This window comes from Ceratosolen solmsi, unplaced genomic scaffold, assembly GCF_000503995.2.
Source record: "Ceratosolen solmsi marchali unplaced genomic scaffold, CerSol_1.0 scaffold14, whole genome shotgun sequence".
NCBI classification, from domain to species: Eukaryota; Metazoa; Arthropoda; class Insecta; order Hymenoptera; family Agaonidae; genus Ceratosolen; species Ceratosolen solmsi.
Genome location: NW_011948420.1, coordinates 9534706 through 9558440, shown reverse-complemented (window position 1 = coordinate 9558440; position 23735 = coordinate 9534706). Strand labels below are relative to the sequence as shown.

Genomic DNA, 23735 nt, shown 5'->3' with positions numbered 1-23735 from the left:
AATACGTTTAAATTCATTTTATGTGATTTTAAATTAAATATGATTATAAATTTGTTATCATTGTATTAATGTCCTCTTCATATGTAATATTCAATATTTAATTATAGTTTTGTTTTTGTTATAGTCTCAAATCATTTTTTAAAAAACTATTTCATAACGTTAGCAGTATCGTTTATGTTTATGAATTATTTGAAAAATTTTCCTAAATTTTAATCATAAACTTCAAATTCCATTTTTAAATTCATTTAGAGTCAATTAACTATTTCATCAAACTACTACTTTTGTGGGCGTTATTTTATTTGTTCAGATACTGAAAAATAAATCTTTTATAATGATATTATATGTATTAGACTAAACGATTAGAGATAACTTTATTTTTATAGTACGCAAGTGGTGAAAATCAGAAAATATCTTTATTATAATTTTAAAAGTTTTGTGTTTGTAAAAATTGAAATTTATAGTTATAACCGTATAATTTATTTTAATATAGCTAAAAAAATATTAAATTAAGCAAATTAAAAAAACAAATTATGTGAAATTAAAGTATCTTTAATAATATTCAAAAATACATTTAATTCAATGAAATTATTTATCGAATAAATAATTATTCTGTTAGACTCTTATAACATTTATTAACTTGCATGTCCAAAATGTTTAAACATTTTTTTATATAAATTAAAATTTTATATATATTATACTACTATAAAATATATATATACACGATTAGATTTAATTACTTTTACTATACATCAATTATTGTTAATTAATGTTATATAATTTAGGTTATATAATTTCCTAAAAAAATATATGAAATATTAAAAAAGCTAATGTGGAGAAAATTAATTTTAGTATTCAATTTTATATGTTACTAAATATAGATTATTCTATTTGAACTAGAACTTGATGCATCATGCTTAAATATGTTTTAGATCTCAAAATAATTTCAGATTTAGAGATGAATAAAAATAGTGATTATATTTTTAAATCGTATGTGACATCATAACCACTCGTACAATGATCAATGAATACAAATAATAAAATTATATAAACTTACCAGTTTTAGAGTATTATAAATTTTTATACAAGTGCCAATAATGACACAACTAGGTGAATTAAATATAGAGGAAAGTAGAACTTGTAAATCAAAAGTGATAAATTACAGAAAAGTTAGATATTGTTTATAACGGTTAGAAGGAAAATATTTTCAAATATTTTACTAATACTACGTACCTTACATTGCATAAACAATATAATCTAAAATTAAGAAACTTTGAAATTTGGGATAGTATTTAAAACTTAACCATAATACTTATTTCATATACTATATAATACGGGCTTAATAATCATTAAATAAGTAGATATTAATATTTCATAATTTTCGTTTAATTTTTTAGTAAGTGAACGTAATTATTTTTAAATTATCTCTAAAATATTTTTAAAAAAATTATTTTAAATTAACTTTAATCATTATTTAAATGTTATCTTATCTCTTACTAATATCTCATTCATAATTAATATATCAATAAACGTTTAAATTATAAAATTTTAATAGTTAATTGTTCAAATTATTCTTTATATAATTGTTAATCAGTTTTATATTATAGAGTATTTTAAATGACTAGAAAAATATACACATTATATTATATTATGACCTTTACTGCTTCTTGTAACTTTGCTACAAACGTATAATAATGTAATAATATCAATTTACATATATCGATCATTGTCTATTTTGTTAACGTACCAGATAATATATAGCATAGTTTAACAATAGCATTTAGTCATAATTATATGGTTGATTGCATATAATGTTACAAGTTCACTTTAAGTTTTTCATTATAAAGTCTAATATGCCTACTCCGTATATTAAATGTTTAATTTTCCCTCTATTTTTTTCATGTAGAATATAACCTTTTATATGTAGAATATAACTTTTTCCGATTCAACAGTATTTAACATTCACAATTTAATTAAATAAAAATTTTATAAAAAAAAGAAAGTATTATATACAATTTACATTAAATCATATAGCAAAAATATTTATAATTCAATTCTTATTAATCAAGCTACTTTAGTAATTATATTGGTATCTTGGCTCATATAATATTAAAAAAACAATATATTTTAGTAATAAATGAGTACTATTAAAATCATAAAATTGTTTGAACTTTTAACAATGTTAGGAAATATTCTACAAAATAAATAATATTTTTAAGTAAGCTTGCTTATCTTAGATAACACAATTTTCATAAATATCATAACTATAATGGCTACGTTAGATAATGAAATTGAAAGTTTTAAATACTCTGCCACAATATAAAAAACTTTATTAACTTTCCATAGGCTTCTGAAAAATATTCTATGGTCTTCTATTTTATCCCATAATAGGTACATTATCAAAAAAAAAAAAAAAAAAATCACATCCCTATAGTACAACTACAAACGGAATTCATCATCTAAGCGCGCAAAATTAAATATAACATTGAGCACTATTAACCTCAAGTGTAATTGTAAAATTTAATCTGTATAATCAAAGAAACCCGCGCACATCTATGTAAACATCGGCAATATTATTTGAAATTAATTATTAAGAAAGAATCATTATGAAAGCCGAGGAAGTTGAACGAATCATACCATTAAAGATACTTATACGTGTGATTAAATGCTAAGCCAACATCATTGAATCGGTAGGATTTAGGATTGGTAGGCAAAGTACCGAGTATCATCTACGAATTGACCTTAGCTTCTAATCTGTTTTTTTTTTTTTTCATCATCCGTATAATCCAAATTACTTTCTTTCGTTCCTTTCGTATACGTTTTACTCGCACTTAGTACAACGATCGCTTTAACGCGCGGGCCAGGTGAATAAATTTGTTAAAATAGATCATTTTACTTCGTCCTTTTATGTTTTGGTAATCATAATTTCACTCCATTCCTATTTGACAATAAATAATATTCGCTCTCTTGAGCAATGCATGAATTTTATTGTCCTGCTTATTTACCAATCCTTAACCAAACCTCCAAGGAGTGCTTATCATAAAAACTATATTTCAATTTAATTGAATGACTTGGCGATTAACGTAGAAAATACCGTAAAATATAATGATAAATTTCTCATTTCGTTCTAAAATTAAAATCACTTTGTCGGTTACATCGGAGAATGTCGTGTTAAAAATAACTGCGTACTTCTTCCAATGCTTTTATAAAATCAGATCTTTTATAAGATATATGCATTTCACAATAAAACTTATTGCATTGCTTAATAATCACATCGAATAATATAAACAAAATTGTAATACTGGAAAATACAACAACAACGAGTCGTGAGTAAGTATGAAAAAATAAATGATTAAAAACCAAATGCTTGATCATTTATTTTCTTAAAGAAGCAGCTGCATATATGCTGATAAGTTCGATCACGGTGGATACAGCAACCGCACACGATTTCAATACCGAATCATCATGTATTCGAAAATAAATAAAGGGACCTTGAGCTCACCCCTAAAGCTCCAATACGTTTAAAAGTGCACCCCCGCGACGACGTTATCCCATACCACGAGACCGTAAATTCTCGCTAAATAAGAACGAAAATAAAAACAAAAACTTATGATGAATGTAGGCTAAGGTGCATCGTAGGCTCGTCTGTCGACAGAGCACGCAGTATCGAAAGAGGAGCAGAGGATAAAATCACTATCACTTGCCAAGATCTATAAATGCCCGAGAGGCGTCGCCGCGCAATTTAGCCTCGTGCTAAGTCAATACCATGTCAGCCACGGCTAAGCTGTCACTGTTCCTCGCCGTGCTTCTGCCCCTCACGTGGACAACGACGCTGCCGACGGGTACATCGGCAGCGGCCACGTCCACGGCGTTTAAAGTACAGGAATCCTATGAGACCACGACGGGCCCATCCTCCACGTCCAAGACGGACGAGGACGACTGGCGGGACAACACTCTCATCTACCAAATTTTGCCCAAGTCCTTTCAGGATAGCAACGGCGATGGACTGGGTGATCTTCAAGGTGAGATAAGACATTAGGCAGCCCGACGATCGCTAATTTTATTTAGAAAACGAGTGATTACGGATTAGTTATGAAAATATTATTCGTAAATAACGATGGCTTTACCGAGGAGTGTTTCGCTTCGTTCAAGTCACGCGCCATTTTACTAAAACTGTCTTACAAAAATGTGCATTATATCCTCAATCTTGTATTATTTTATTAATTGTAAAAATTCATCTCTTCAAATAAAAATCGACCAACAAATTATGTTTAATACTGTAACGGTAACATACAATAACCCAACTGCCTTTTTCACAAACTAAACAAGAATTAATTATCAATATTATAATACTACAATGAAAAATATTCTATGCAATACTTTATAGTTTAATTTTCTTTATTTATTATCCGTGCTCCGTCTCACCGACAAAAATCACCCTTCAAAAGAATAATTTAGAAAATTGGGCGTATAAAAATTACAATCTGCATGATTACTATCAATTTAAATAAATGAATGCTCTACTAAATAATGATATATATTTATATATTCCATGGCGTGGATTAATCTAATTAATCTTAATAACTCCATTGGATTACGTATTACTTATTATTAATATTAAATTTCTAGAATTATCTAATGTGTAAAATTCCCTTTTCTTTTAGCATTATAAAACAAAGCGCTTAAAAAATTACATACAATATTATTATAAAATAAAAATATACACGATAATGTTAAAGCTTTTCATTTAGAGGCTAAGTTTTTCTATTTTATTCGTTAAAAATTTTACTTAAATCAAGCGTTTTCTCGTCACTAGCCTATAACTATTATTGCTGAATTTACATATCATCGTAATTCCTTATTAAATCATTAACAATATTATAATTATCTCGACTAATATGTGAAATAAATAAATATCATTTTTGTAATTTATCATATATAATACGTATATAATGCATATGAAATAAATAAGACAAATTAAATAAATAAAAGATATAATATAGAATTTTACTAGAAGTATATAAAACATTATCTACATTTTTTCAAACTGAATTAAAATATTCAGTATAGAATTAATTAATAATAACAAAATAAACTAATTTTAATGTATAATTCCTCACCATTTGAAATGTATGTAAATATTTATTTTATCAACACATGCTTTTGCATCGAAACAAATACATATTAATCTACAAAGATCTATCTTTTCAAATTACAACTATATAAGAAATAATATCACTAGTATAAATTATTAATAATATAATACGTATCATCAACTTAGTGAATTGAAAATAATTTATAAATAGTCATTATTTCTTCATGTTGTCACAATAATTTATATTTATAATCCATTAGAAAAACATTTTCAAACATAGAATATATTGCATTTTAAAAAATAATAATTATTATTTATATCGAAAGGAATTTCATTAGATTTTTAAATATAAAATATCAATTTAGATTCTAAATTATTTTTCTATATATATAAATAACCTTCACAAGAAACTATTTTCATACATAATACTAGTTAGAGATTAAATTAGTTTACTATTCAATAATTTTTTAAATTAACATTTTCTATGACAATAGTAATTAAATCATAATAGTACTCAAACTAAAATTTTTATTTTAAATTAGGTATTATTAGTCGTCTAGATTACCTTGTTGATCTTGGCGTCGACACCATCAGATTAAGTTTCATATATTCTTCCTCACAAGTGGGCTTAGGACATCATATCTTAAACCATACTGACATAGATCCTATTTATGGAGATTTTACTGATTTTTACGAGCTAATAAATAAAGCGCATGATAAAGGTAATATATGCATATGTGTATACACTGTGCACGCACTCGCGCGCGCGCACACACACACACACACACACATATATATTTATAATGACATTGAATGAAAAGACTTGCTTCTTACTTGCTAGATTTAAAAGTTATTTTGGATATTATTCCGAATCATTCTAGTGACCAACATAAATGGTTCCTAGCTTCAGTTAATGATAGAAGTCCGTATGACGATTATTATATTTGGGCTGATGGAAAAATTAAAAACAATAAAATAGTTCCACCTAATAATTTGGTAAATAAAATTTTATTACTAGCTAATTTTTAATAGTAATTAATCCATTAATTATACCATAAATATTATGCATTTTTAAATAGAAAAGTACTTATGATGATGCTGATGGATCAGCATGGACGTGGAATATGAAAAAAAGGCAGTGGTATTATCATAAATTTCACTACACTGAACCAGACTTAAATTTGCGCAATCAGGATGTTGTTGCAGAAATCTTGGTATAAACATACACAGATAATAAGAAATATATTTTCCATGAACAATCAATAATAATCTATAATTGCTTTAAATAATAATTTGCACCTTATCCTCTATCACATAAATACTTTACATAATTTTTTATTATTGTTTTTTTAATATTCAATATTTAAATTAAATACTGTTTACGTGAAATATATTATTTTTTTACCCTTTTAATTCCCAAATATAAAATTTGTATTTATCACTTTATATGAATGATCGTTAAAATCAATTTTTTAATTTGCAGAATATATTTGATTTTTGGTTAGAAAAAGGAGTTGATGGATTTTGCATTTGTGGAATATCGTATCTTTCTGAAGACAAATATTTGCTTGATAAATTGTTAGAAGAAAATTTGAAGCAGAGAGTCTCTAATTATGATTATGACGATGACGATGACGATGACGATGATGACGATGACGACGATGAGGATGGATTTTCAATGAATGTATTGGATAAGGCTTCTTTACTAAATGAATTTCGTGAACATATCGATAAATGGGTCGAAGCAAATAATAATAATAAGTCAATGTATGTTTATAAAAAATCATAATATTTTGCAAAAATTCTCTATTAATTACTATCGTTTATAAATTGTTAGATTATTAATTGGAGAAATAAATGAAAGTGATGATAAAATATCATCTTACTATGGAGCTGATCCTACATTTAGTCTAATAAATTTATCACTTGTAACACAATTAAATAATGTTAGTAATGCTCAAGATATTAAAAACTTAATCAATCAAAGCTTGACATATTTGCCAAATGGGGCTACAACTAATTGGATGGTATGTTGTAAGCATTTATATATAACACTTGTAAATCCCTATCAATTGTGCTATAGAAAGTTAAATATTTATTCTATAAAGAAATTCTGCATCCAAAATTGAAAAAAATTCCGTATAAACATCATATGTTGTGTACATTTATTGTAATGTTGAATTAATTGAGCGTATATTTAGTATTATGTTTAAAAATTACGAAAATAATGTCATAATATAAATAAAAAAGTATTGATATTTCTAAACGATAATTTCTAAGTAATTTTGAACTTACATTTTGAAATTTGATTTACATAAATTCTGATAATACTACACAGCTTTCAAATCAAGATTACTCGAGAGCTGCATCAAGACTGAATCCAGATCTATTAGATGGTCTGTACATGATTACATTGTTACTGCCTGGTCAAGCCAGTACATATTATGGTGAAGAAATTGGAATGTTAGATGGAAATATATCAGTTATTTATACAATTAATACAAATACGAGTAAACAAAAAGGGAGAAAATATTTCACTTCTATTAGAGATAATGTTAGAACACCAATGCAATGGGATAATACAACATCGGCTGGATTTTCAACAAATAAATATACATTCCTTCCAGTCAATTCTAATTATAAAAGGATAAATGTAAATGAACAATTACGAGACGCAGATAGCAATTTAGAAGCTTATAAAAAATTAGCAATTCTAAGAAAAAATCCAATATTTACCGATGGAGATTATGAACTTGAAGCAATAAATAACGATAAGATTTTTATTTTAAAAAGGCAAGTATTATTAATATATTTAAACATATAAACAATCCACTCTTATTTTATGCTGTTTATTTACTTTTATCTACTTTATGTAAATTTAGATCTTTAGGTAACGATACTTGCATTGCAATTATTAACTTTGGATCATCAAAAGAGACGGTGAATTTGACAGCTTTATACCCGAACTTGGAAGAAGATCTACAAGTTATGGTAGATTCAAGCAACGCGAATGTAGAAAAGTAAGAAAACGTTATTGTTTAAATATTTTAATACAAATACAATATTTTCGTACGTTATGAAAAATATCATTGCCATATGTGATTATTATTCTTAAATAATCATTTATACTCTGCATTAATATCACATGATAAATATTTATTTTCTTTTAGAGAAAATGATGAAGATGGTGATGATGATATAGAAAACGATGCGTTTGTATTGGCTGCCAATGCTGCAGCGGTACTTTGTGATAAAGATGATTTTAAAGAATTTCCATTTGAAACGACAACGGATGGTAAATTTTAATCTTATGCTTCCTTATATTGATTGTTTAACATAAATATTAAATATTTTTAACTTTTTCTTTATTACAAAGATGATACACCAACTGATGATGATCCTGATGATGATGATGATGATGATGATGATGATGATAATGATAATGATAATGATAGTGCTGATAATGATAATGATAATGCTGATAATGATAACGATAGTGCTGATAAGGATAATGATGATAAGGATAACGATGATAAGGTTGATGATGACAAGAGCAAGGACAGTGATAAAAACGATGACGACGAGAAGGATGACGATGAAAAGAAAACGACAACTTCATCATCTTCTGAACATGATTCCAACACAGAACTTTCTACCGAAAGTTCAACAAATACTAGACAAGCATTGTTATTTATAATATTAATTCATCTCGTATTAGTATTATTTCTGTGAGAATTATAAAAATCTATTTACTAAAATTTGTATAAAATGTCTCTTATTTCAAGTATCATTTTATTAAGGACGTTTTTTAAAACTGTTTTTTGCTTCAAACATTATTGCACAATACTTTAAAATAAAAATAGTAAAACTAGATTTTTAGTACATTTTAGTTCCTCTTGTATTTTGAATTTAATTTTAAATTATGAATGATATATTTTAATACGATATTAGTTGTGATTATATATATATATATATGTGTGTGTGGGGGTGGGGTGGGGTCGTTTATTTATACATACGTTTTTATGTGTATGCATATATATAAATATATGGATCTCTAATGATATTTTGCCTATAAATTTACATAATTTTTTTACTAAAAATAAACGAAAAATAGACTAAGATTTTACATTAGATATAAATATATGTTTTAACTATCTTTCTTCAACAATATTCAACAATATTTACTATATTTTCTACAGAAAAGTAATAATTATTTATTATCATTATATGTACATTGGAAAAATATTTTACATACATTTACAGACGTGTGTATTATCGTATAAACACTGGCATACGTATTAAATTTATTTTTAAGTAAATATTTACAAAAAATATATATTCTTAAGTTTATTTGCAACAAGCTTAAATATCTTTAAAATATCTTTATTATACATTTATCTTAGCTGCACACATTTTGTAAATTGTAAATAAAATATAACTACGATTTTAAAGTGAATGTATAAAAAAAAAAGATAAATATAGATTGGAAACATTGATAGTTGTCGTTATGAGATATTACATATATATATATTTAAGAGAAAAATTATTATCTTATTTAAACACTCACTGCTTGTCTTACTAGTAGCATCGCTCACGAAGAGAAAACATTGCATACAATTTTGCGAGAACTAAAACGGGTATTAACAACCTTTTACCAATGAAAGACACTATGCCAAAAGGTACTTACTTCTTGTTTACTTTCGATATATAATATTGATCGGTCGTATGTAAGTCCGCAACACTTAATAGTCAGTCAGTCTGTTAATTCTGAAGAAAGGAGAACATCAACATCGGTAAGCAGGTGCCTCGGGAATGTGAAAAAATGGTGTCAAAAGAAACTGCTTATCTCCTTGCAAATCCTCCTACATACAAGTTCGTAGGAATAAAATGTCCCGAACAGAAGTACACCATTCAAGGTACAGCATAGCTTTATTATTGTAATTCATTAATTTGAATTCTTTGCTGTATTTTCTTTATCTATACGTCGTAACTATATGCACACTAATTGTTATTCAATTATAGCAATAAGTTACAATTGCTAGGTCATATAAATATTAGCAAAAAATTTAATAATTCGTTGAAAAAAAAAAAATATATATATATATATATATATAAACTAATTTTATTACATAAAAATTAAATATACATTACAAACATTTGTAAATAATATTTTTTTAATAAATCGTTATAATATACTGAATCTGAATAAATCAATACAATTTAGTATTCCAAATTAATATGTACGTATCGAAATGCAAATTTATGTATTCGTTAATAACAAATATTGAATTTACTTTTTCTAGAACTAACCAAAGAAGATTTAGCGTATTATACTGCGAACCCTTTATGGATTAAAGTACGGCTGTGTTTATTTTGGTGTTTTTGGATCGCTTTCATTCTAGTTTTAATTGTATCAATATTTATGTACTGCTGTATGCTCCCTTCAACGTGCTAAAAGAACTTGTTTGTCACAAAACAATGGTATAGTGTTTGAAAATAATTCTAAAATTTTAAATTATGAAAACAACGAATATATTAAGTTGTGCATGTAAGTGACAAGACTGATAAATAGATAATCGATAAATATCATTTCAGGAATTTCTCTGAAGATGATGATAATGCAAAGACTGATATGAAAGAAAGCGTATAATACTATTAAATGAGTAAACTGTTTTAAGAATTAAACGTGAAAGAAATTTTAAGATGAATTTTATATATTTGAACAAGATCATTATGTTTTATGTCTTAATGTATTTATTTAAAATGCGAATAATTGTAAATACTAAATCCAATATATATATATATTATTTTTATATTTCGATCAATTAATGGTCAACAATTTTATAGCTTAACTATGTATTTAAATTTTAAACATAATCACAAATTAAGTTATTTTGTTTTAAGTACTGAGTTGTCTAATGAAGTTAATTTTTAATTTACGAACGTTAAATAAAAAACTGAAATAAAATTTTTAAGTTGTATAATTTTTTTAGGACACCTTACTTAAATAAATAATAAGTAATTATGTATTTTCAAGAAAAAATATACTATAAATACTCATAAAAGATAACAAATTAGTCTCGTTATTTGTAAATACAATTCTAACATTTTTAACAATATAGCCTATTTTTATACTCATAATAAAATCAAATGTGAAAAAAAAAACTATGATATACATTATATAAATCATATTATTGCAATGAAAAATATAAAGAAACATAATTAATAATAGGGATAGGGTAGGGTAGCCTTCAACTAAAAAATATAGCGGTCAATCTATCAACCTACACAGTTTTATTATCATTACAACAAACGTTTAACACGTTATTATTAAAATACGTCTAAAAAATTATCTATAAAACTTGTTTTATAAGATATATTTTTAATAGACAGAGTAATTAAACAATATTCATTAAATTTTTATTATTGACATTATTATCAACATTTCAGATGACGGGTTTCTGACACTGTCAAATGGTCAAAATAATAAATATAAATAAAATATTATTGTATAAAATATAGTAATGCAATAACTATCTTATATATTTCTTTTTTAATATAGTATTCTTATAATATATTATTGATTATGTCATTTGAAAAATTAATACTTTTATTAGAAATCTTAAAATGAATGAAAAAAATCAATCAACTCCTAGCATACCATGTAAAACAATAGATTACTACGATATTATATTATACACTTATTACAATATTATATTACAAAATAAACCATTGTAAATATATATAGAAAATAAGATTGATTTAAACTTTAAAATATTCCATGGAAATTAATGTCAAATGAATATCACGAAATATAGTCAGTATTGCATATATTCATTAATGAGCTTTTTAAATTTTATGTTAATACAAAAAAATTAATTTGGTATTACTTAACTTATAAACTATATAAGATATAAGTCTAAATGATCATTATATTTATTCTCTTGGAAGAAAAGACTTTTTATCTATTCTCGATTAGCACCATTAATAATTCATTTAAAAACTGAACGAATATGAAAGTGTTAGAGCTTTTTGTAATAAATCACTCATTAACGCGAACAAATATAGCTAAAAAAATTAAGTAGAACTTGTCAAAGTAAAATTTATTGTTACAAATAATTTTTTTAATCCGTTTAAAATAATTCTTATATATCGTAAGTAGTGTCACCTTATTTTCTTAATGCAAGATAAATAAAAGATATTACAGAAATAATATCGAATCAAAATATATTTTAAATTATAAAAATATTTTAATTTTTCTTTATAAGTCAACGAAAAAAATGTACAAAATGATTATTATCACAAATATAATAAACTTGTAATTTATAATATAATTTATAACTTGTAATAATCGTTTTATTTAATGAAAGCTGATTATTATTTTTTATTTTATTATTATAACAATCAATAATGATATTATATACAATATAATATTTTAATATAAATGTATTTTGCTATTTATATCAAAATTATCTGAAAATTTGTTAGTATTATATTTGAGGGGAATTTATAAAATTTTCTGTCACTCTTGATTTGTATCTTATAAAATATATACGTACGGCTCGGATTATATTTTTACAAAATTAATTCATCAGCGCCCGTTACAGTGTAAAACATTTTTTAATGAAAGATATGAAAGAAAATAATCTTCATTATAATAATGTCATGTCATCATTTTTGTTTACATATTTTCATTTCAAATGATAGGTCCAAAATAATTAAAATTAAAACGTAAATGAAATTAAATATTCTGATTGTTAATCTAAAAATATTGATAAATACATTTAGAAGAACGTTTTACAGAATTATATGGCATTTAATATATTATTTACTTATTTTTAAAAACTTTTGATAATATATTCAATAATGTTTCCATTCTATTTAAAAATCACAGTATTGTTAAAATCGTAAAAAATTTATTGGGAATTAATTTCGAAAATATATGACTTGCAGTTATATTCTCATTAAATGAATTTATTATAATTTTATAACAAAAGTTAACAAGAATTAATAATATGTATAATATAATAAACATTTATTAAAACTAAAATTTACTTAATAAGATATTTATTTCGTAATTAAAGTTCATAATTATAATTGAAAGGTTCTATAGCTAATATGAATTTGAAATGGTATATTAATAACTTTTTGTTAAATATTAAAATACTTGTTAAACAATTGAATATAAACTTTTCCTAAATTGTTGTAAAGACTATATTGTATTTCTACAAATTGCTCTTTTATCGATTATTTGATAATATATTATTGAATATTAAAATATTTATATAAAATGATAAAGTCAGAAATTCATGATCGTAATATAACCAAGAACCATTAAAAAAATAACTAAATTTATAACGATGAAGAATATAATAATAATTATATTCTTATATAGTATATAAGAATAAGCGTATAATGATTAATATATATATTAAATATGTAATAAATAGAGAAAAAAATTGTAATTTTTTTCTGGGAATGAATAAAAATTGATCAAATCATACTCTAAATTGCCTTTAAAAGCTTTTATGGGGATGAAAAAATGAAGGCAATATAATGTAATTTAATTTTTTTTTACTAAAAATTTGAAAATAATAAATTTACTACTATTTAAATTTCAACTCATTTAATGTATTTGGACAAGTTGAAAATGCATTAAATTAATTTAATGTATGTAAATGCAATATTGCCATTAATTTTGGATAAAATCTTTGATTTATTATTATACCACTTTACATATTTACAAATGTTGTATTATATATTGATATTTTTGTCTTTCTACAAAAGAAAATTCGTGAAAGTAATAAGTAATTTAATCTAAATTAATGTTAACACAATTTGCATTTGCTTTACTTAATGTAATAATAATTTAAACGTGTGTTGGTTGGTGCCATCTTAACTTACCAGCAACAAAGAACACAGTTTACAATATTTTGTAAACAATAATTATTGTTACCAACATTGGCTTCAATACAGTCGATGTAAGAATTATCCATTTCAAAAAGGATGAAAAAATAGATGAAGAAATTGAAGTTGCCCATTCCTAAGTATGTTAATCCAAAGAAACCAACTCTACAAACGGCAAATAAATGAGAATAAAAAGTCGTATATGTCTAACTATTGTCGAAACTATTAAACAATTGTTTATTCAATTGATAAACTGTTACTATAATAAACTCAAAGCCAACCAATTTTCCATATAAAATCGTTATACATTCAAATTGCGCATGCTCGTTTTCCGCTCCAATGAGGACACTACGAAAATAAAATCAGATCAACGTCGTCGTGGCACCCCTGTAATATATCAATGCTTTGTCCATTACAGTTGCCAATTTCCATTGTTTCATTAAATTTCGTCATACAGGAGAGACATACTCGTGACGTCCTGACCTCAAAGCGTCCTTTTCATTGAATTCTTTCGTTAAGCGATAATTTCCCTTCTCTGTGATATCTTGGAAGTCATCCGTACGAATCGTAAGTAGAAAATATTGAAAGGGCATATAAATATAAATAATTCGCACATCGCACAGCAAATAACATAATGTACGACGTCCTGCTTATGCGCACGTTAATGTACTCCAACTTTTTCATACTTTCAACGCTATCTTATAACGCTTTGGATGCGCTCAACAGGTTTTCTCGTCTTTGTGGTGGAGGCAATTACGTAACCTCGTCGTCACTGACCCTGAAGCCTATTGAAAAAGGCAAGAAAAAGAGAGAGAGAAATGGAGAAGAGTGGGAGGCTAGATGTAGAACGTAACGAGGCGACAAGCAATGGCATCGCCGCAAAAGAACCAGCAGCAGGAGGAACCGACACTGCTTCGGTACAGCCCACTTATAAGCAGTTGCCCGACGACGACGTTAACTGGCAGATCAGAAATAATAGTACCAGTGAAGAGAAGACGGAGCCAGTTGCAGAAATGGGCAAGCAAAATGGTACAGATACAGAGCTTGAAGATGGGGCTCAGGAACGAATGCTTAAAGATGATGTAAAATTGTCCATTACACCCAGTAAAGATCCATCTGAAGTAAGTTGACCTCATTTTTAATGTATAGGTATATGCACGCATATATATATATATATATTTTTGGCATTTGCAATGGCTGCTTCTTTCATTCTTTAATAGCTTTAAAATGTGAGCAGTCAGCTTATGAGAAGAATTTATATTAAACTATTGTTTAGTATGATAAATTGTAATTAATTCTTTTATTTTGTTCATTGATGTATATATATATATATAATATAATATAAATAATTAATACAAATAATTAATTATATATTACATTAAAATTATAATAATTCATTTAGTACCAAAGCCATTAATTAACAGTATATGGGTAGAATTAACATTATTTTTTATTAATTGCCTGTAATAAAAACTATAATTTATTTATGCATATGAATAAACATAAATTATTAAAACCAAATAACTTAAAGCATAATTCGCATCATCTTTATTGATTACTGTTATCTAAAGTTATTTGAACACCTTCAAGCAAATTAACTTTTTATTTCTGTATTTTAATTGAAAGTATATAACTTGTGTTTTAGAATAAAAGACTGAATATTATTTAAGGAAGACTATTATTTTATATTAAGCATTGATAACATTTTTAACAAACATCTTTTAAATTTATAATTTTTAATTTCATATTAAGTATGCTTTAAAAGAACTTTAGATTCAAATAAGATGTTCATTTATTGAAAAGAGAAAAATTTAATTAATATTGTAAGACTTTTTGGAATTTAATATCTCATTTTTATTGCATTGCGTCATTATTATCTCTCTTATCATTACAAAATATTTTCAAAATAAACACTGTCAACGATACTACCAATGATTAACGTATCCTTTATATTTAAGGTAAAATTTATTCCTGAAAATGGAGATGCTAAAATTGATATCGAAACAGTTAAGCAGTCATTGTCAGGAATGGGCAAAGCTGAATTGATGAAATATGCTAATGATCCATTCTGGATTAAATTAAGATGGTTCCTATTTATTGCATTTTGGGTCCTATGGGCTGCTATGCTCGCTGGAGCTATTGCTATCATTGTAATAGCACCAAAGTGCTCTCCCCCAGAACCCAAAAAATGGTGGGAGGAAAGCCCAATAATTAAATTAGAACCATCCGATACATCTACAAATGATTTAAATGGCTTAGAGTCTTTCCTTGATGCTCTTGAAGATCAACACATAAAAGCAATTTCATTAAATTCAATCTTAAAAGAAGCTGCACCTGGTATGTTATTTAACATTCTAACAAGTCTCTAATACCGTATTCAAATATTGTATATTTTTCACTATATATGATTAGTAATTAACTAATATTATTATCTTTAGTTTATAAATAAATAATAAAATTGAGAGAAATCATCTATTAATAAACTATTATTATTATACATTAAAATATTTGTATTAAATTACTATTCCAGGAAGGATGCATTTATTCAAGTTTTATAGTAATAAAATATTCAACTGATTAATAAATTGGTTGAAACAAAAAAAATTATAATTTCTAAAAATCTTAAAAATTCACTTAATATATTACACTATTCTGCTTTATATAAAATTATAAACGAAATTATAATATCATGCATGAATATAAAGTTTTGAGTGAATATTACAATTTCCTATTTCCTAAAAAAAATGTATATATATATTATGATTTAATTTCATTATGATTGAATTAAACAAGTAATTTAATAATAACGTACTTATCCATTTCAATTTTTAATTGACGTCACTTTTACTCTCATTATTAATGAATAAAATTAAAATTATTAATCTACATTTACAGGCCATACTACAGATTTCAGGGATCTTAATGAAAAAATTGGACTAATGAGTGATTTTCAGAAATTTATGAACGCAGCAAAAAATAAGAATCAACACATAATTTTAGAGTTAGATCCAAATCATTCATCTGACCAACACCCTTGGTTTTTGAAATCTATCAATAAAGAAGAGCCTTATACATCATTCTACGTATGGGCTGATGGAAAAGTAAATGCTGGTAGTAGAACATTGTTACCACCAAATAATTGGGTAGGTAATATTATAAAATATACAATACATAATTTTAAATATTGTATTAATCAAATTTATATACCTTTAGGTTAGTCTAAATGGAGGTTCGGCATGGAGTTTTAATAAGGAGAGAGAGCAATTCTATCTTCATCAATTTAATGAAAGTCAACCTGATCTCAATTATACGAATCCTGCTGTAATTAATGCATTTTCAGTAAGTTTGCAATTAATTTTCCTAATTTATAACATTTTTATTAATCTAAATTACTAACGGCATAACTTTTACACACTAGGATATTCTTAAACATTGGTTAAAATTAGGTGTAAAAGGCTTTAGACTTTCAAATACTCGTTATTTAATTGAAGATCCTAGCTTGGCTAATGATTCTTTAAGCACATCTTACCCTGCTATATCAGGATCATATGAATCACTGATTCATGTTCATACGAGAGACCATGCTCAAAATTTAATTGTCCTAAGGCAATGGCGTGACGTTGTTATGAATTACACAAATGGAGAAGGGTAAATGACTTCTTTTAGCAATTAATAATTGTAATATTCTAATATTTTTATTACTTCATTGCAGATTATTTGCATTAAGCGATGAAGTAGGATATGATCTACAAACATACAACAAACAAAAGACTTTAGTTGATCTTCCTCAAATGGTAAATTTCCTTGCAAATATAGACCCAACTGTCTCAGCTTCAGCTTTAAACAATAGTATTTCAAATGTATTAGCATTTTCTCCTTGGCCGGGTATAGATGTAAGTGTCTTAATCTTTAGAAACAAACTTTAAAACATTTTAAATATTAATTATATTTTTCATTTGACTAATTCATCTGTTTTAGCTAAATGGTAAAGAAGCCAGCTTGAGAAAACGAATACATGCAGAAATAGCTGATAGCTTAATTTTAATGACTATGCTACTGCCTGCTACACCAATATTAAAAATAAATGATACTCTTTCTGCTAAAGAAGTATTTGCCACACTTGCTAATGCTCGTCAAAATTTAGCATTCCTTTATGGTGAAACAAAAACTGATGTTTTAAATAATGGAACTGTATTTGTTTACACGCGGTAAGTAAAAGAATTAATCCTACGATGAGTCGATGAATTTAAATATTTATCTTTTCGTGAATGCTGGAATAATTAATTATTATATTTTTGTGTATAAAACTTTTATATAATATGTATAAGACTTATTAATTATAAATTATACAACACATTAATCAAGAATTCTTTTCATTGATCAATAAATTCTTTCTTGAAATTTATGTATTATTAACAAATTTGAATATCAATTTTGCGTTTGCATAAATTCTAACAGACTAACATAAAATTTATAATTTTCATGCTTCTTATTGAGTTTAGTAAATGGTGAGTTTAAAAACTAACATTTTTAAGTAAATTTTTTTTTAATTTTACTAATTCTATTAAAGAAAAATAAAACAATTTTACTATTATAAATAATTTATGAAATAGGCTTAAAAGTGGAAATCCTGGATATTTAGTAGCCTACAATAGTGCATCGTACAATACAACTATTGACGTAACTACGTTACCAAATTTATCTAAGGAAGTTAATATTATTGCACACAGTCCTAATTACGTCGAAAAATTATCTAATGCTAAGTAAGTCATTATTACATAAAATATATTTTTTAATTTTATTTAATCTAATTAAATTTATTACAGAAAATTAATATCAAATGATATACCGATGTCTCCAAAAAGTACTTTAGTAGTGACTTTTGTCCCAAAAACTTAATTAATTTCCTACAACTATAATTACATCTAAGTAACACTTATATATGTGTATTAATGAAAATCTAATGAAACAATTGGCAATTATATGTGTATTAAAAAATATACAATGAATTAATATTTTTTTCTACTTTATTATTAAACAAGAGTTAAAGTTACATTCATTTACTTTATTTATAACAATTTAAATAAAATTTTTATTTGTATAAAAACATATTGTATTAATTTAATCTAAATACTTTGTACATGTTATATATAAATATTACATATTTTATATATAAATTATATACTTTACAAATAACATTATTCAATATGAAGTTTATGAGGATCAGTGAAACGAGCGGTAAGTATATAAAATAATGCAGGCAAAGGTACTAACGCTAACATTGCAGGATGTATGCTTGAACCTCTTAAAGTAGCAATGGCTATAACACCATATCCATGTAACAACCAATGACCCAAAATTACTACAACACTTTTTATATCTGAGATAGAGCTCAAAAGTAGGGATTTCATAGTCTGAAAAAAATATTAATACACTAAAATAATCTTTTGTATAATATTCAATTTTTATTACCTGATTCAATTTAAATGCAAAATGTGCGGCATTCGAAAGAACTGACAAAATAATTGTAATATATGGAAAGGAGTAATCTAAAAAAAGAGTGGTTTTTAATTATGTATTAGAACTAAATGTTGAAAAATGCATTACATTACATACATATCAGTCCGCTTCCAACAGCATGCAGTAAGGCTAAAATTGGAAAAAAGTAAAGAGCAGCATAAATAGAAAACTTTCCTTTCTTTGGCAGAAACTTCCCTGCTATAAAAGGTCGCACTATTAACATAATTACTATGGCAAAGGCATAAAAAACAAATACCATAGTATATCTGTAATAAACAAAGTATCAAAATAAGCTTTTTCTGATATTGTATGAAAATATAAAAAAATTATTAGCTTAATTTGCATTAATTAATAATTGATATTGTTCAAATTAACAATTGAAGGCAATTAAAATATTATAAATATAGCTTATTTTTCTATTAAAATACTTACAAGGGATACACAGCCTCCTGTGTACAATGCAATGTTGTTTTATAATTAGGACTAGGATTATGAAGCAGTGTATACCAGTCTGAAAGTTTACGAGTTTTACATGAATTAATGCCAAATGATCCAACTGGATCGGTTAACTGCAAGGTAATTAAAGATGCTGCCAATATTTCAAATAAAGCACACAAATGTAATACTATGACTTCTTTTGGAATGCTACGTCTCATTGCAACCATATCGATACAAAACCAATGAAGAACAAGTGCAAGTAATGCCATAAAACCAAGATACAACCAGTCATAAAATGTAGGTACATCTTCACAAGGTACACACGCCGATGACATATTTGTTCTAAATCCTCGGGGACAAGCTCCACACTCTGTCCAATTTCCGTCTGGAAATAATTCTCGTCCACAATACAAACCAGGACATCGAATAAGTATGTTCATTTTGTTCAATTTATCTTTAGTCACCTCAAACACATAGTTTTAAATTTATTTTCAAAGAAGTACTTTGAAATTATCTAAAATAAAAAATTTGTATACATAATATATTTAACCGAATCAAACTCTATCTGCTATTTTAATTTGATTCATACCTACAAATTATGTTATTCAAAATTTTTTGCCTTTATTTCATCAATTTATAGGTTATATTAGTACTTTACTATATCTTACTTACAATAAATTCTACAACTCTAGTGATACAATTAATTTATAAACATATACAATATTATTATTTATTAAAATAAAAAAAAAAACATCTTACAGATTTTAAATGAGCAATCATGAAAATAGTACTCTTCCAATAAACATTGATGATTCATGAAAATAGCGATATACGAATTATCTATTTTGATTCATTTTGATCCAATTGAAAGAGATCACTTTCTTGTATATTCAACAAATTGTAATTATTAAGTAAAAAATGCTCTTGTAAAATCTAACGGAAGATTTTACATTTATCATCACTCTTAAATCATTTTACGTTCTGTCAACAAATTATATTTATACATCTCAATTTCAGTTTTATATGCAATTCAATCTTATTTCAGGAATACGGCGTACCGAACCAGTTTAAAAATGTAATGTGAAGTTTTTGAACAAATTAAATATGATATAAACGATACATAGAATGACATTAAGAAATGAATTTTAATTAGCCTTCAATAATGTTCAATCACTAAAGTTTTCCCATTTCAAATCGACGTACTTAAGTTTATTAAAAAAATATATAAATTATTAAAAATCAGTGAGAAAGAATTGAGTTACTTGTAACTTGTAAATCTTTTAAATATGGAGAAACTGTTATCGTATGTTCAATTAAGTATCAGGAAACGTTTATAAGAGTCCAGTTAATTATATTGATAATTACAAAATTCAAAGCCGTAACAGTGTATATTGAACATACGCCATTGTATGCTATTAGTAATAAAAATTAAATTATTATTAAAAAGTTCATAAGATTTTAAAACTTTGAACTATAAGTTATTTCAATTTTATATAAGCAGTATAACAATTATAATTTTAAAGAAAATTATTTTGTTGATTACAATGAGAAATTATTGTTATGATATTAAACATTACATTTCGTATAATCGTTCAAAACCGAATAAATATGTAATAACAAATACTGTTTATAAGTATCACAATATTAGCTTTGTAACTTATTCATTGATTATATATTTGGATCCTCATAACTGAATTATCAAATTGCTTTGTCTTTAAAAGTTATTTAAAAAAATTTATATTGTCATTCGTAAAAATTATTGGTTTTTTGGAAACATCAAATTATCCATCGCATGAACTTTAATAATTAATTATACGTCTTCATTAATTTAGCTACCAATCTTACCAGAGAATTATAATAATTGACAATTTAGAAAAGTATTATTACAGCAACATTATTATAACAAATAAAATTTATAACGCAAGGCAAGATATTATGTATGATATATGTGGGGGGGGGGGGGATGTGTGGGTGTATAATAATTAAAAATAGCGAAATTCAAATATTATTATTCCGTTCATTGTTCTAATGTTGATTTATAAAAAACAAAATAACAAAATTTTTCCTAAAACAGTAAATTAATATTTGTAGTATAATAACTAATTAATAAGAAACTCTTTCCTTATGACCGTAACTTCGATAAAAATGATAAATTTCTTAATACAATGCTTTTCTTCTCTTGTAACAAATCTTTATATTTTATATACGAAAGGTAAATAAATATTTTAAATAAAATAATGTTTAATATGACAGAGAGAGAGAGAGAGAGAGAGAGAGAGAGAGAGAGAGAGAGAAATCATATAAAATAATAAAATTGGAAAAATACCGAGGTAGCAGAAAACAAAGTATATGTAAACGTAATCAAATGTGCGGAGAAACGTAACATATAGGAACTGGATTTATGACATTTCCTAGATCCATGAAGTAAGAAAAATATAAGAACGACAATACTATTCTGTAATGCAAACAAAAATACAAAGTGTAGTTCTCAATGTTATAATTAAAAATATTACGACGATTTTACATTCGATTTTACGCTCTTCTCATCTTTACCTCTATCTCTTTCTCTCTTTATTTTATATATATATATATATATATATATATATATATATATATATATATATATATATATAGTATTCGAAGCGAATAAAGGCCTTGGCCGTAAAAATTTGCCGTTAAAAGAGACGATATACATTGAATTGCATTTGCCCGTTTGCTTTAAGAATTGAACAGAAAAATTGGCCAGTAATTGATAAAACTTATGACGAAAGTACTAAAATTCCTGATACAAACGGAAAATTCGACGTATGAAATTTAGCATTAAACGCCTTGATATGCACATTCAATTTCACAAATACACCTTTTAGAACGGGTGTTTTTCAATAAATTGAAGGGGGCGACACTACCGAACCCACACAAACGTAAACGAAACATTGCCCTCTATGCGACATATATGCATACGCGACTTAGTCGTACGTTTGGTGCGCGCGCGGGCGCGCGACGTAAGCGCGTACGTGTGTGACTATAGTACGACAGGAGCAAGACAGAGAGAAGTAGCACGAATGAGGAAGAGTAGGACAACGGCGATCTAAGATTCGCAATTACACCCGCTATATTTAAATGTGATATCGCGACAGCGCTAACACCAACATTTGCTTGAAACTTACAGGCAAATGAAGTGACGAGAAGTCGAATCATAGTGTAGTTCTATAAAAACAAAAGAGTAAAGTCTAAGGGTTAATAACTGAAAACTTACACGAGCAAGTGAGTGGAGAGAGATAGATCGAGGGGTGGAAGGGTGGGTGGTTGGGAGGGAGGAAGGAAAAGAAAGAGAGAGAGAGAGAGAGAGAGAGAGAGAGAGAGAGAGAGCGATTGATAGAAGGACGGAAGAAGGGAAGCCGCTCCACCGCCCGCGACTCGTACATTATACTAGGAACACCCGAAAATATACGTACGTAAGTGTGCGTAGGCACACATAACGCAGGGACAACGCGCACACGAAGACAGTATGCATTTCCCGTGCGCGTATGTAGTGTCTTAACCAAGAAGAGTAGAGCCGCGAGTTTAGCCCAGCAGTAGCTGCGCCAGCGTAGCTCAGGAGGTTATACGTACGTCACCTCCTGAAGAAACCGCTCCCGAGGAGGTGTTCCTCGATTGCTGAGGAAATAGAGAGATCGCGCGCGTGTGTGTATTCGTGGTGAGTAAGTGAGTGGGTGGGTGAGTGAGTGAGTGAGTGAGTGAGTGAGTGAGTGAGAAAGGGCGAGGAGGAAGGGAAAGA

At 26.2% G+C, this 23735-nt stretch overlaps 3 protein-coding genes across 3 annotated transcripts; 2 read left to right on the top strand and 1 right to left on the bottom strand.

Moving 5' to 3' along the window:
* Positions 1-3703: 3703 nt before the first annotated feature.
* Positions 3704-9922, top strand: LOC105361209 (alpha-glucosidase). The gene is made up of 13 exons (XM_011498319.1): positions 3704-4019; positions 5635-5814; positions 5934-6088; positions 6172-6306; positions 6576-6859; positions 6930-7119; positions 7431-7885; positions 7975-8112; positions 8263-8387; positions 8469-8515; positions 8567-8820; positions 9678-9771; positions 9850-9922. Exons 1-12 carry the CDS (start codon positions 3764-3766, stop codon positions 9751-9753), a joined length of 2295 nt encoding a protein of 764 aa, XP_011496621.1. The 5' UTR covers positions 3704-3763; the 3' UTR covers positions 9754-9771; positions 9850-9922.
* A 4494-nt stretch (positions 9923-14416) lies between these two features.
* Positions 14417-18953, top strand: CD98hc (CD98 heavy chain). Its single transcript, XM_011498180.1, has 10 exons — positions 14417-14566; positions 14726-15120; positions 15958-16336; positions 16895-17142; positions 17213-17338; positions 17418-17647; positions 17712-17892; positions 17978-18207; positions 18613-18762; positions 18826-18953. Exons 2-10 carry the CDS (start codon positions 14818-14820, stop codon positions 18896-18898), a joined length of 1920 nt encoding a protein of 639 aa, XP_011496482.1. The 5' UTR covers positions 14417-14566; positions 14726-14817; the 3' UTR covers positions 18899-18953.
* Positions 18954-19160: 207 nt separating this feature from the next.
* On the bottom strand, positions 19161-20465 carry LOC105361077 (JNK1/MAPK8-associated membrane protein). The gene is made up of 4 exons (XM_011498179.1): positions 19952-20465; positions 19616-19785; positions 19472-19548; positions 19161-19413 (listed from the first exon to the last, which is right to left on the bottom strand). The coding sequence occupies exons 1-4, from the start codon at positions 20395-20397 to the stop codon at positions 19198-19200; spliced, it is 909 nt and encodes a 302-aa protein (XP_011496481.1). The 5' UTR covers positions 20398-20465; the 3' UTR covers positions 19161-19197.
* Positions 20466-23735: the final 3270 nt, after the last annotated feature.

Bases quoted from the DNA above. Each gene is read 5' to 3' on its own strand.
- LOC105361209 (XM_011498319.1), top strand. From the start codon at position 3,764: ATGTCAGCCACGGCTAAGCTGTCACTGTTCCTCGCCGTGCTTCTGCCC. The intron at 6,860-6,929 runs GTATGTTTATAA...ATAAATTGTTAG, and splicing joins AATAATAATAATAAGTCAAT to ATTATTAATTGGAGAAATAA. The intron at 8,516-8,566 runs GATGATGATGAT...AATGATAATGAT, and splicing joins ATGATGATGATGATGATGAT to AATGCTGATAATGATAACGA.
- CD98hc (XM_011498180.1), top strand. From the start codon at position 14,818: ATGGAGAAGAGTGGGAGGCTAGATGTAGAACGTAACGAGGCGACAAGC. The intron at 17,143-17,212 runs GTAGGTAATATT...ATATACCTTTAG, and splicing joins TGTTACCACCAAATAATTGG to GTTAGTCTAAATGGAGGTTC. The intron at 17,893-17,977 runs GTAAGTGTCTTA...CATCTGTTTTAG, and splicing joins CTCCTTGGCCGGGTATAGAT to CTAAATGGTAAAGAAGCCAG.
- LOC105361077 (XM_011498179.1), bottom strand. From the start codon at position 20,397: ATGAACATACTTATTCGATGTCCTGGTTTGTATTGTGGACGAGAATTA. The intron at 19,786-19,951 runs GTAAGTATTTTA...TGTTTATTACAG, and splicing joins CAGGAGGCTGTGTATCCCTT to ATATACTATGGTATTTGTTT. The intron at 19,549-19,615 runs GTATGTAATGTA...CTCTTTTTTTAG, and splicing joins TGTTGGAAGCGGACTGATAT to ATTACTCCTTTCCATATATT.